The sequence below is a fragment of the Dipodomys ordii genome, unplaced genomic scaffold, assembly GCF_000151885.1.
Source record: "Dipodomys ordii isolate 6190 unplaced genomic scaffold, Dord_2.0 Scaffold10, whole genome shotgun sequence".
Taxonomy (NCBI): domain Eukaryota; kingdom Metazoa; phylum Chordata; class Mammalia; order Rodentia; family Heteromyidae; genus Dipodomys; species Dipodomys ordii.
This window is the reverse complement of record NW_012267226.1, coordinates 2553645-2567276: the sequence shown is the minus strand read 5'-3', so window position 1 is coordinate 2567276 and position 13632 is coordinate 2553645. Positions and strand designations below refer to the sequence as shown.

The 13632-nt window shown below is 42.9% G+C and overlaps 1 protein-coding gene across 4 annotated transcripts in view; it reads right to left on the bottom strand.

Moving 5' to 3' along the window:
• Window positions 1-1412: 1412 nt before the first annotated feature.
• Window positions 1413-13632, bottom strand: part of Aplp2 (amyloid beta (A4) precursor-like protein 2) — a 40248-nt gene continuing 28028 nt past the window's right edge. For 2 of the 4 annotated variants that reach the window (XM_013009701.1, XM_013009702.1), the window contains 7 exons: window positions 13188-13287; window positions 11197-11349; window positions 9307-9342; window positions 5030-5115; window positions 4258-4332; window positions 3760-3915; window positions 1413-2836 (listed from right to left, as the gene is read on the bottom strand). In XM_013009701.1, coding sequence (XP_012865155.1) covers window positions 2735-2836; window positions 3760-3915; window positions 4258-4332; window positions 5030-5115; window positions 9307-9342; window positions 11197-11349; window positions 13188-13287 — 708 coding nt within the window. In that variant the 3' untranslated portion in view covers window positions 1413-2734. The remainder of the gene's footprint in view (window positions 2837-3759; window positions 3916-4257; window positions 4333-5029; window positions 5116-9306; window positions 9343-11196; window positions 11350-13187; window positions 13288-13632) is intronic. The other 2 variants (XM_013009703.1, XM_013009704.1) reach the window with 1 other exon arrangement.

Genomic DNA, 13632 nt, shown 5'->3' with positions numbered 1-13632 from the left:
GTCCCGCTGTTCTATGTTTTTCCCTGATTCCCTCTAGTTCTGTGTCGTTCTCTGGTGTGCACAGATATAACATATATGTGATCAGTAGCATGGGGTTATTTAGTAGTGATTCGACCAGATGAGTGGAAGTCCTTTGTTTCTTAAGTCCTGTTAATTTTGTCGTATCGCCTAACATTTTGGATTTAACATCCACTTATCAGGGAGACCATGTACCGTTTATCTCTGCACTTGGCTTACCTCGCTCAGCATGATTTCTTTTAGCTCCATCCATTTCCCTGCAAATGCCATTATTTTGTCCATTCTAATGGGTGCATAATATTCCATTGTGTATAGACACCACAATTTTTTTGGATCCATTCATCTGTGGTGGGACATCTGGGTTGTTTCCATATCCTGGCTATTGTGAACAGTGCTGCAATAAACATGGAGGTGCATGTGTCCTTGTGTACTGGTTCTTGTTGTTCAAGATGTCTAGAAGTGGTATGACTGGGTCATAAGGGAGATCAATATTTAGCTTTCTGAGGACCCTCCAGACTGCTTTCCAATAAAGCCTAAATCTTAAACATTTCATGGCAATCAACATCAGAAGTCTATTGAAAAAAATTATTCTGAGAGCCAAAATTGCTCAAGAACATTTATCTATGTATTTCTGACCATAGAATACATATATTGTATCATTATATTGTAAAAAAAAATTTTTAATGTAGCTTAGGTTGGCCTGAAACTTGAGATCCTTCTCCCTCAACCTCCTAAGCGCTAGGCATACAATCATGAACCACATTGCAGAGCTTCCTTTTATTTTGTCGATCATGGGGCTTGAACTCTGGGCCTGAGCACTGTTCCTCAGCTCTTCAGCTCAAGGCTAGTGCTCTACCATTTGGGCCATAGTTCCATTTCCGGTTTTCTGGTGGTTAATTGGAGATAAGAGGTTTACAGCCTTTCTTGCCCTGGTTGGCTTTGAACCATGATCTTCTCAGACCTCAGCCTCCTGAGTAGCTAGGATTATAAGTGTGAGCCACTAGCGCCTGGCTCCTTTAAAAAAAAAAAAAGGAAAAAGGGAATTTAGCTGAGTACCAGTGACTCCATCTGTAATCCTAGCTACTCAGGAGGCTGAAACCTCAAGAATTATGGTTTGAAGCCAGCCTGGTCAGAAAAGTTGGAGAGACTACCTCCAATTAACTAGCAAAATGGCAGGACTGGAGTACCAGCCAGAACAAAAATGCTAAGTAGAACTGTGAAGGCCCCATCAAGCCCTGGCACTGGCACTAGGGGAAAAAGAAAAAAGAAAACCCAGGAATTTGAGCCCTAGTGTTGCAGGAATCCCTCACAGAAAGGAGATAGTCCAGAACCCAAGGCACAGAAGTAAAAACCAACCTTCCTAAGCAATGGCAGTCAATAAAACAAGGCAATGCTTTGGTGGAAGTTAAAGTATTTATTGATGTGTTTAAACTCTGTACATTCTCCACAGATCATATTAAGGAGTCTGTAAGTGAAGTTTTATGTGTGCATAGTGTGAAAGACAGAGCCAAAGGAGAGGAAGAAGAGAAAAGAAAACTAAACAGTTACAGGGGAAAAAAATGAAATACATCACAGGTTACCGGAACCTCCAGATTAAAGGAAAAGAATTAAGAAAGCTGTGAGCATCAACATCAACTATACAAGCATTACAAAGACGCAGGTGAAGGAAGTCCTCAAAGCTTTCCACAAGGTCTAAGATCCAGTTTCACGTGCAACCCAGAACATTTGCCTTTCACATGAACAGGCTCTCTCTGCTCTCCCCTGGGCTCTCAGCTACTTCCTGTGGTCTGAGTGAACAAGAGGCCGGGAAAGGAGAGTGGACCCAAGTAAAGGTAAGGAGTGCAGGAGACATCCAGAGGAAGAGGCTGCGCATGTGGACATACTTCAGAAAGGAACATGGAGAAGAAAAGGCTACAGTAAATAACCACAAAAATGGCTGAAAAACATCATATACAAACTACAGGCTAGTTGCTATGGAAGAACTGGATTTAGAAGGAACGCAGCAGCAAACACGCTCACCTGTATGCATATCTCTGGAAGATGTGAGAAGGAAAAGGTGTTAGCCCCTTTGGTGACAGGGCTGGTACAGAGACACCAAGGTACCCAGCACTGGAAACCCCAGACTTCCAAGAAGCTGGTCCTCTAAAATCATTTAACAAGTGTAGCATGGTGTGCTACAGCAGAAATGACAGTTCCCTGTCCACTAAAGTTTTTCAGCAACTTTCTACAAGGTAAAAGGAAATACTGCCTTCTTTTTTTTACTTTTTTTTTTTTTAATAAAAATTGGAACAGTGAATGAGCTTAAAGAGTTGACTTATACAATATAACTGGAACAAACAGCCTGCATATACAATCTATCATTGAAAATCAACATTTTCCATTTATATAGAGCATGTATGTGTGAGACAATACAATAGAAGTGGGGTTTCTGATTAATTTAAAAAAGAAAACTACATCCGTCAGATATCTGCAATAGATCTTTTTTTCATTTCACTTAAGGTTTATATATCATATATTGTTATATTAATTTTTTAACCCATTTAAAAGAATGGAAATTGCAACCCTACAGTAGTACTTTATAGTCTTAATCCAGAAGGTCAGGATGTAAGATGAGACCTACTGGCAGCAGCTAGTGGTCAGCAGTTGATCCAAAATGCTGGACCTCCTCTGGCCCACCTGCAGCACTCTGCAGCCAGGTGTCACACACTTCCAGGACTTAAATCTGCATCTGCTCCAGGTACTTGTAGGTTGGGTTTTCATAACCATGATTCTGCATCTTGTTCAGGTGACGCTCTTCTGGGGTTAGCATGGGGTCAACCTGGAGAAACAAAGATCGCGGGTCACAGTGGTGTATGCGAAGACCAAGCCATGTGCCACACAATGCCCTGGGGACCCAATGCAGCCCAGCATCCTCATTTCCCTGGGAAATCAATAGCTGTGGTATCGAGGACATTCCAGGAGAGAGAGAGAAGATGGGGTCAAGGAGCAATGCTGCTTTCCGAAACACGAGTTTTGAAAGCTTGTCAAGGGGGGAAAACAGCCTACTGGATTTTCCTAATGCCTCAGCAACAAGAAAATCGCAGTTCTGGTGTGTAGTTTTGGGGCTGGCAGCAGTGAGTTATGTTGGAGCCATGTCGTGCTATCATTTCTGGTCTTTTCCAGCTCTGAGACTCTACAGGGAAGCCAGGTTCCAGCAGGAGAGAAAACCAAAGCAGTAAGGAATTGTATTCATATTCTAGAATCAAGAGACTGGACATTTCTCACTACCCTCTAAAAATGAGTGGGGCAAAATATCCCAATTACAAATCAGCAAAAGATCAGAAATTCCCTGCTTTGACTCTTTCTAAATTTCTGGTTGCTTTTTACCCCCACCAAAGAGGGGAGCGGCTGGGATAGTTCAGTGGTAGAGCACAATATCAACACACACAGACACATAGACACACATATGCGCGTGCGCGCGCACGCAGCATGGCAGTCCTTCATTATTAAATATCTAACTGAAAAATGGAGGCAGCTCCTTGCTTGACACAGATTCAGTATATTTAGTTTTTGGTGACTACCAAAAATGTGATGTGATAATACAGTAAGTCATGTTATCAATGATGGCCACATGTCCAGTATTAGAGAAATTAAGATCTTTGGATTCCATTATCATTCCCCACTACCCCAGGGGCTGACAGTGCAGAGAAAACCCTCAGCCTTCACTAGTGTGGGCCAAGGCAGAATAAAGTTCCTCCTCACCTCCACAATCCCGTGACTGATGGTGCCATACTGCCTCTTCCTCAGCATCACCAGGCTGATGACAATGACCGTGGCAATGGCCACTGCAATAACCAGCAGGCCAATAAGGGCACTGCTGCTCAGACTGAAGTCCTCCCGCAGAGGTCCTACAGATTCCTAAAATCACAAAGCAGACAGGGAACAAAGTTTCAGTGACCACCTTGCAACTGTGAGACAGGCGACCAAGGATGGGCATGCACCTTCAAAGTCGGGTCTCTACAATCCAAGGTAGCACTCTACCTTCCTTTGTAGATAACTATCTATATAAGGAAGAAGCCACTTTTTCCGGTCTCCATGGAGATTTTCATTTCAGCTTTCTCACCCAGCAGTATGGGAAAGTAGAAATGAGGGAGCCTTTGTTAATAGAGAACAGCAGATAGCTCTCACTTTCTACTTGAAGGTTAGAAACAGTGAAACTGACATGAAAACAAGCATTAGGTTCTGGAACTAAACACCTACCGGCTCTTCCTCAAGGCTTCCAACTCTTTCAGCATTGAAAATCATTTCCTTAACATCGAGAGTCTCATCAATGACCTGAAACAGTCACAAAAATGTCGGCAACTGTGTGGGAGGGGAAATTCAGTATAAATACCATCATTTCTTCTCTACTACACTGGTGGTTGGGAACTGATACCTGATGGACACCCACTAACCAGTCAGTTCTATCACATGCATCCAAATACACTCACCAAACCTCTGAATGGAAAGAAAGGCAAATGCCAAGTGAAGAAAACAAAAAACAAAACAAACAAACAAAAAAAAAACAACCAAAGAACTGCAGGTGGTCTAAGCTGCGTTTCCACCTGCATTGGAGATGTGGCTCAACAGAATAGCAAGAGGCCACAAATGTAAGTGATAGAAAACCAAGTTTAGATTTCAAGAGGATTTAAAAAACAAAAAACAAAACTGAACTTTGATTCAATTTTGTTTCACCTGAAAATGGCTTTATGTGATTCATTTCATTTCCAAATGTATTTTCCTACTATATGGCTGGAGATCAATACTTCTATAGAAAAAGACTTCATTTGTCCCTGTCATCTGCAGATGCTAAGCCATACAGCCAGTGTGTGGGAACAAGGGGAGTTCTGTCTCTACCATACAGGAAATGGGCACACAAGATATGCACCCAGAACAGGAAACGGGCATGCAGATGTGCTCCCAGAAGCACCAGGCATTCAGTCTGGTGAGTCTCAAAACAAACTGTACTGTGCAGAAGAAAGAATGGGCTCACCATATTTTCGTCCACTTTATTCTTACTGTTAATCACTTTCTCCTCCGCACCAATCAGTCCCCCGTCTTGTTCACCCACTCCAGACCCTGTATGGATAGAGATCACAGCTAGGTTTCCTGACAGCCCACCTTAGGCCAAGTTCACAGAAACAGTAAACTCCTGCTTGAAGAGGGGCTAGAAAGCCCCTCACTGAATCCTTCCCCACAACTCACTATTGCCATTGTGTTCCCATGTTGGCAGATGTACTTATGTGCTACTCTACAAGATCAATGACACAGACATTGTCAAGGGCTGATGAGCATAATGGAGGAGAGATTGCTGACTTGTCACCCTCTGGGAAAAAAATGCAAGGTAAGCCTTGGGGAGAACTGTTTATTGTAAGACATACAGAAGCTGAGTCTATGGGCGCTGTGGTATGAAAACCACAAAGCACCCATAGATGTATGTATGTATGTAAGTATGTATGTATGTATGTGTGTATGTCTGTTTAAAAGTCCTACTGAGCACTTGCTATTCCACAGCCCAATTCTTCAGTACCCAGGTCCTCCCACATGGATGTACATCTCAGCAATGCTGTAGATGTGAATATTGTATTTTATATATTATAGTTTACCATAAGCAATTCTTTCTGGCTCAAATTATTCCTCCAACCTTAAGTCCTCCTTTAAGAGATAAATTATCTCTTAAACCTGGGCTCCTCTCAGACACTCCCAGGATGCAGCACTTAGTCAGTTTGTAATAGTCTTTCTCTTGTCTCCCATTGGTCCATACCCCTCTTAGAACTCGGATCCCTGATACTCACATCCTAAAAGACTAGGCTAGAATGCACAGCAGGAAATTAGTTCATCAACAGGAGAATTCTAATACCAGGGTAGAAGGTTCTTTTCCCTACATGGAGCAAGAATAGCACTTCTCCTTTTCTTCTTTTTTTGTCAGTACTGAGGCTAGGACTCGGGGCTTGAGCACTGTCCCTGAGCTTTTCTGATCAAGGCTAGTGCTCTACCACTTTGAGCCACAGCTCCACTTCTGGTTTTCTGGTGATTAACTGGAGGTAAGAGTCTCACTGACTTGGCTGCCCAGGATGGCTTTGAACCTTTATCTTCAGATCTCAGCCTCTTGAGTAGCATGAGCCACCAAGGCCTGGCCAACTTCCTTTTCTAGAGTCAGATATGGACTAAGTCAGCATCACTAGTGTGTGACACTTGGAATGATAAGTGTCCAAATATGCACTGTGAATGGACCCAGCAAAGAGAAAGGAGGGGCAAGGCTCTTTATTTTTAGTTTCAAAGCATGTGATATTTGTTAGGTCTACCTGGGAGAACAGCCCTCTGCCCCCAAGGACAGCACTGCCTTAACAGAAATCACCTTCCCAAAACCAGTAATCACCTGAGTCAGCAAAAGGAACCTAGAATCTGAAGTCACTTCTGTGTCCACTGACCCCATATCTCCTCGCTTTTCCCTACATGATCTCTCTCTGTCACCTGTCAGGCTGCTACATGCTACACACTACACATGACATGCTACACACTACTTGCTGCACACCTACATCTGGTGCAGGCCAGTGGTTTGGTTCTCCCAATAAACTCTCTTCTGCCTGAACTCCATGGTTGTCTCCTGACATCTATCTTGCTATCCTAAGTTCCTTATTAATAATAAAACACAGTTTCCTGCACATCTACGACTTGACCTTTTTATAGATAAAATAGCTCAATTTGATAAGCTACTCTGCATCCTAAGCCTTAGAATCTCATGTAAGTTAACCTGCAAGGGAGGTCCCAAAGCACGACTGTCCCTGGATTGTCGTGGAAGGTACTGACACTAGACTTCACCACAGAAAAAGCTTTCCAGCTCATAACTATGCTCGTTCTCAACAAAGAGCAACAAAGCAATTAATAACAGCTTCACAGTTGCTGAGCTTGCAGGCCAACCAATTCATTAACTCATGACACTGCAGCCAAAAATGATGCAATTTTCTCAAACGCTTTCACTTTAAAAAGAATTACAGGTGGGGGCTGGGAAGTTGGCTCAGTGGTAGAGCGCTTGCCTTGCATGCCTGAGGCCCTGGGTTCGATTCCTCAGCACCACATAAGCAAAAAGCCGGAAGTGGCGCTGTGGCTCAAGTGGTAGAGCGCTCGCCTTGAGCTGAAGAGCTGAGGGACAGCGCCCAGGCCCAGAGTTCAGGCCCCATGACCGGACCCAAAAAAAAAAAATTAAAAAAAAAAAAAAAAGAATTACAGGTGGACCCATTGCAACAATGAGATGTGCAAGATGCGAAGTCGAAAAACAAACTTTACAACTTTGGCGGGGAGGCAGGAGGAGGTGGGGAGGGGGGGAGAGTGGGGGGTGTTTAGTTGTGGAGATGGGAGGGCAGGGATGGTAGGGGAAAAACAAAGGAGGAGGCAACAATGCTGGATAAGAAATGTACTCATTACCTTGCTTATGTAATTGTAACCCCTCTGTATGGTATTTTCACAATAAAAAACTTATTTAAAAAAAAAGAACTGCATGGTTTGATTCTAGTTAAGTGAAGGCAGGCTTTTGCAGTCTTACCGTTCCAATGAAACAGCAATCTTGAATACTATTTGAGAAAGAAGAATCTGGAAGGGCATTACCTCTGAAAGGATGCTTATGACCAAGACCAAGAAGTTCCAATCCTGAGCTACTTCTACCTTTCTCCCTTCATCATCATTACCCAGGCTGTTCTAATACATTTTTGGTTGTATAACCTACATGTGTCAAAAACAGTGATCAAATCCACTTTAGTGCTTTAAGCACATAAAAAGATGACTGACAGACTAAAAATTCTAACTACTAAATTGTCCTGATATATAACAACTAACTATGAAAGCAAAAGTCAGTTAAACTTGTAGAAACTTTTTTTGGTGGTGGTGGTGAGGTATGCACGTGTGAGGCAAATGTTCTACCACTGAGCTATAACCTGAGCTATAAATTTCAGCATTAAGTGTAAATCTAAGATGTGCTGGGAGAGAGGAAAGTGAACACAGTGATCTACAAGCAGAGGCACACCCAAGGAGAACAAAACAAAGCAATTACAAGGAAGTAAGGTTTAAATCACTTTTGTATTTTGAGAAGGAACTGTGGCATAAACCAAATTCTGAGCCAGGGAACACAACTTGATCTATCCATATTCAATGTGTCAAAACCAAAAGGGTGGGTCCTAAAGTACACTGACAAGATGTACTAGCCAGGTGCCAGTGGCTCATACCTGTAATCCTTGCTACTCAGGATGCTGAGACCTGAGGATCAAAGTTTGAAGCCAGCCAAGGTAGCAAAGTTCATGAGACTCTTTCTTCAATTAACCACCAAAAAGCCAGAAGTGGAATCAATATTGTGGCTTAAGTGGTAGAGTGCTAGCCTTGAGCAAAAAAAGCTCAGAGACAGTATCCAGGTCCTGAGTTTAAGTCCCAAGAACAGCATGTGTGCGCACACCAAAAAAGAGAGAGAAAAATGACCCAAGAGAAGGGACTGCCTATCTACTTAGGGCATTCCATGGGATAAAATCACATAGATCCTTAGGCAGAAACCTGAATTCAGAACCCTGGTACTACACTTCTTAAGCTCACAAACTTGAAAGAAGTCATATAATTTGAGGCTTTTTCAACTCCCTAATCTATGAAATAGTGTAAAAGCCCTGCCTTACAGGATGTTCAGTGGGCTACACAGAATTGCACAGAACATACTCAGCGCACAGAACTTTTGATAGCACACAAGGCACTGTCTTTGAAAACTGGAGACTACTACACCAAGAGTTCACCCATAATCCATCCATCAGCCTCACATATTTCAAGAATGCTACAACTCAGGGGTCTTGAGACCAAAGGCACAGAGGGCAAGGACAGCTAAAGGGAAAAGAGGTAAGTGGGAACAGCAGAGAAAAATGAATAGGAAAAGACTTACCACGTAGCTATAAATTAGGCATGTTCTTTTACCAACTAGCAATTCTACAATCAATCAGTTAAATGGAATATATATTGTATGTATTTTACAAAGGTTTAAGAACTCATCTGTTTAGATTTGGACATTCCAAGAGGATACTTAGGATGGCCACACAGTAACCAATACTACTGAGGGTGGAGCAGCCAGGTGAGCTCATTAGCAACACAGAGGCAGTACTACTCTGACTACTGGAAGCCATGGCTGAAGACATGAAGTGGAAAGGTCAGATGATGGTATGAAACAGAAAATGGAAACTTCTAACGCACTGGGGAAGTGAAAAGGAATGGAGGACTTAAAGGGAACATCTTTGACAAACCAACCTTTTTTCATTGGGTGGTACAATTCCGGCTGGGTGTCTAAGCAGAAAGGAAAACAATTAAAAAAAAAAACAGCACAAAAGTAGATTAAGAAAGAAGATAGCTTCTTTGAAAATTCTTGACTTAGAATTCATCTACAGTGTGAATGTGGCATTTACCCCCCTTAAAAACCATGCCTAAACTGTCCCATAAACAAACTAGCCTAAGAGGCAGAGCATATTATAGAAAGTATCATTGGTGGAGAAAAGTAGTAGATCTCATTTGGGCCTTTGAAGAGAAATTATTCAGCTCAGCTCACAAAATTATTTTTCTTAGAAAATAGTACAAAAGGAAGTTAGTATTGATTGTGGTTTGCTAATAGACCAACAAGGACCTAGTTGAGCTATGCTTGAAATGTTCTGATCCAAACAAGCATAGAGTTGTTCAATGCATGGCCACCTTCCAGCCCCCAGAGGCTGAGATTTATAAGATCAGGATTAGGAATGGGTGCAGCTCTTTACCCACTGCTCTCTCCGTTCCTGTTTATTACTGCAAGGTCACTCACTGCACTGAGTCTTGTGCCAGTTTGGAAAACATTTTTTTTTTCTTTTCTTGCCAGTCCTCAGGCTCCTTTCTGCTCAAGAGTAGTGCTTTACCACTTGAGCAACAGTGCCACTTCTGTTTGTTTTTTTTTTTTTTTTTTACTGTGATTAATTGGAGATAAGAGTCTCAAAGACTTTCCTGCCCGGGCTAGCTTCTAATCTCAAATCTCAGATCTCAGCCTCCTGAGTAGCTAGGGTAACAGGCATGAGCTACCAGTGCCCAGCTATAAGACATTTCTATAAACTCCAAAGGCTAATGCACACGGCCCTAGGCTATCTCTGGTCACAGGTATGAGAGAGCATCCCAAAGACTTCAGGACACTGTCAGCTTGAGTTCAAACACTGGCTCTCCACCTACAAACTAACCTATATATGCCCTATGCAAGTAGGTAACTGGTTTAACTAGGTATCTACCTGAGAGTTATTCTGAAGACTAACTGAATGCTTCACTAAAGCTGGCACATAGTCAGGGCTTCCTCCATAGCTGTGGGCCTTTGTTTCTTTTTTTGGTCAGTTCTGGGGCTTGAACTCAGGGCCCTGTCCCTGGGCCTTTCTGCTCAAGTCTAGCACTATACCACTTGAGCTATAGCACCACTTCGTTTTTGAGTACTTAATTGGATATAAAAGTCTCACAGGGACTTTTCTGACCAAGTTGGCTTTGAACCATGATCCTCAGATCTCAGCCTCCTGAGTAGGTAGGATTACAGGTGTGAGCTGCCAGCGCCTGGCATGTGGGCAATTTTTATCATCACCAGCAATAGCAACAGCAGCAGTAAATAGAATCTGATTACACATGCTGTTTTCAGGGAACCAGCTTGTTTATTTCTAGTGTGATCTCATGGTTTTTAGAGATACTTTTAGACACTGAACCAGCAAGAGAACAGAGGAAAGCATGCCTGATTGGGAACCAAAGGACACAGTGCCTCACTACATCAGAGATGTGAGCCTGAGCCAGACCAGGCACCTCTTCAGTCCCTTCATTATCTATCTACCTCCTAAGACTATTATTTAAAGATAAAAGCATAGCACAACACAAAGGTCCTATTTAACCTGCAATGTAACTCCCATGTGTAAGGGCCATCACACAAGCAGGAAGAGCAATGGCCTTGAAGCAATCCATTTAAAAAAATGGGAGGAACTTCCCGTGATAGTGAAGTCTCCTACCGGCTAAGACTCAGGATAGAGCAGACTTCGCTTAAGAAAATGTAGTCTCCCCTGCCTCTCGCAGGAACCCAACCTCCCCAACTCAACCTGACTTATTCCATTCTACCTTACCCCACTGCCAAGAAGTTCTACTAAAGACCATACACACCTTCGTTCTCAGGTAAGGGCAGGAAGGGATGGAAGGGGTGGAACGGCGGGATCTCGTCACTCTCCTCAGAGCTCACCCGAACATCCACAGGGCTCTCTGAGATGGAGGCAGTGAACTGGTCCATGTCTGCTCGCTGTTCCTGAAGAAGCTCGTCTGACAAAAGACAGGGCAAGGAACAGAAAATAGGTTTCAGGAGGATGTGGTATCTCTGCACAAGAGTAGCAGCCTGTCATTCCAGAGATCTGCTGAGTGTCCATTAGACCATTCTTTTTTTTTTTTTGTCGGTTGTGGGGCTTGAACTCTGGGCCTGAGTGCTGTCCCTCAGCTCTTCAGCTCAAGGCGAGCGCTCTACCACTTGAGCTACAGCACCACTTCCGGTTTCTGGTGGTTTATTGGAGATAGGAGTCTCACAGTCTTTCCTGCCCGGGCTGGCTTTGAACCCGCGATCCTCAGATCTCAGCCTCCTGAGTAGCTAGGATTACAGGCGTGAGCCACCAGCGCCCGGCTCATTAGACCATTCTTAACTCCATTTGTTTTCTGGTGCTAGTCCTGGGGCTTGAACTCAGGGCTTGGGTGCTGTTCCTGAGCCTTAGCTCCATTCCCAGCTTTTTGGTGGTTAATTGAAGGTAACAGTCTCATGGACTTCCCTATGATTCTCAGATCTCAGCCTTCTGAGTAGCTTCAATGATAAGCATAAGCTACCAGCACCTGGCTGAAAGACCATTCTTTTTATGATGTTTTGATTTGCATTATAAAATGATTAAAGGTGCCCAACACCTTTCAAAGTCATTTCTTTTTATTCATGTGAATACTTAAAATCTACATTCCCCAGCATATTTTAGCTTACAATATTAACTGTAGCTTACTTTTGTTAATATGGTTCAGGCCTCACGACCAGACCCATCCCCCCCCCCCCCCCCCCCGCCAAAAAAAAAATACCCGTTTACCATGACTCTCAACTAGGTATCCTATGGTAACTATCCAAACATTGCTTCATCTGACAGCCTTCCTTAGATCTCTTGCTTGATGTTCAGCAGAACTTCCTACTTTAGTAAACACTGTGGCAAAGCCATCCATGTTATTCCTTGGTGTTTTTCCCTCAATCACCCATTCCCTTGCCCTAGTCCTCTTGATCACATCCCAAAGACATCTCTGATCCTTTCTCCTGGATTTTATAATCACTCCCAAGCTAGTTTATAACTTTAATCAGCTCTCCATGTAGCAGAACTTCTTTCAAGTTCTGTTTGTTTTTAAAGTAAAATCCCAAGCTTAAAGCCTTCTACCAATTTCCCATTATCTGAGAATTATGCCATTATTCCCCATTATCTGAGAATTCCATTATCTGACTCCTTGATTTTACTTAACCAAGTACCATTTTCTTGATTTGGACTCTGCCTTTCTCCTATGATCTCCTTTCTCCTTGCTGTGTTCTAGCTATACTGAGACACTCAGAAACACTGCTTGACTTTAACTCCCCAGCATCGTGCCCTGACTGCAGAGCTCCAAGCACTTATAACCATCTGCTTTCCTATCTGGCTCTCTTCTGTGAGAACTCTAGCACATACTGCCCATTCTGTTGCATTTTACTCTGGGACACCTAGTGATAGACATAATAAATCTTGCTGAATAAACTAAGAAGAGTGGGAGAGGGAGATGAGGTGGGAATTTGTAGAAATACCAGCAATTACAGGGTGGAATGCTAACAGTGAACTTTCCAGGCTCCTACAATATCATACCCTAGATTCTTCTGTTAACAAGAGTGAAGGTCAATAAACCAACGGTTTCTGTGGTTTCTGGCCAATACATTTGTCCTTAGTGACTCCGTAACCCTGTCATTCGTGTAAGCTCCAGTAGTCTGTAGATCTCAGAAACCACGGCAAGCCCCACACCTCATTGGCCTGGTTGGCTCCTATTTCTCTCGTCTTGCCCCAGCCATCACACCTGAGCTTCAGCAAGGAGTCCTACCAGGCCTTGATATAGTTAGTACCCACCAATTTCCTCCTGAATTTCTTGGGCTACAAAGGGAACTTTATAGAGTAGAGAGAGGCTTTGATTCCTTCTTTCTTCAATCACATGGAGATGTGTCATCACCTGAAAGTACAATATGGTGGAAAGCCATGTCACTGGGAACAACCAAGCTAGACAGAAACTCCCTGGAGGGACAGCCTCACACATTTCCACAAAGATTACATCAGGGTTGTACACTTTACAGAGACAAGCAGAGTTGCTAGAAATATATCCATAATGCTAAAGGTACTGATCACTGAACTTTAAGAATATGGTCATGCAGCATATAATACCCCTAAGTAAAATACTCATTTTATCACTTATGAAACAGTAACCCCTCTGTACATCACCCCTAATAACAATATCTGAAAAATATCAACTGAGGAAAAAAAAGAAAATTTTAAAAAATATTTCCTCACCAGCTATTGG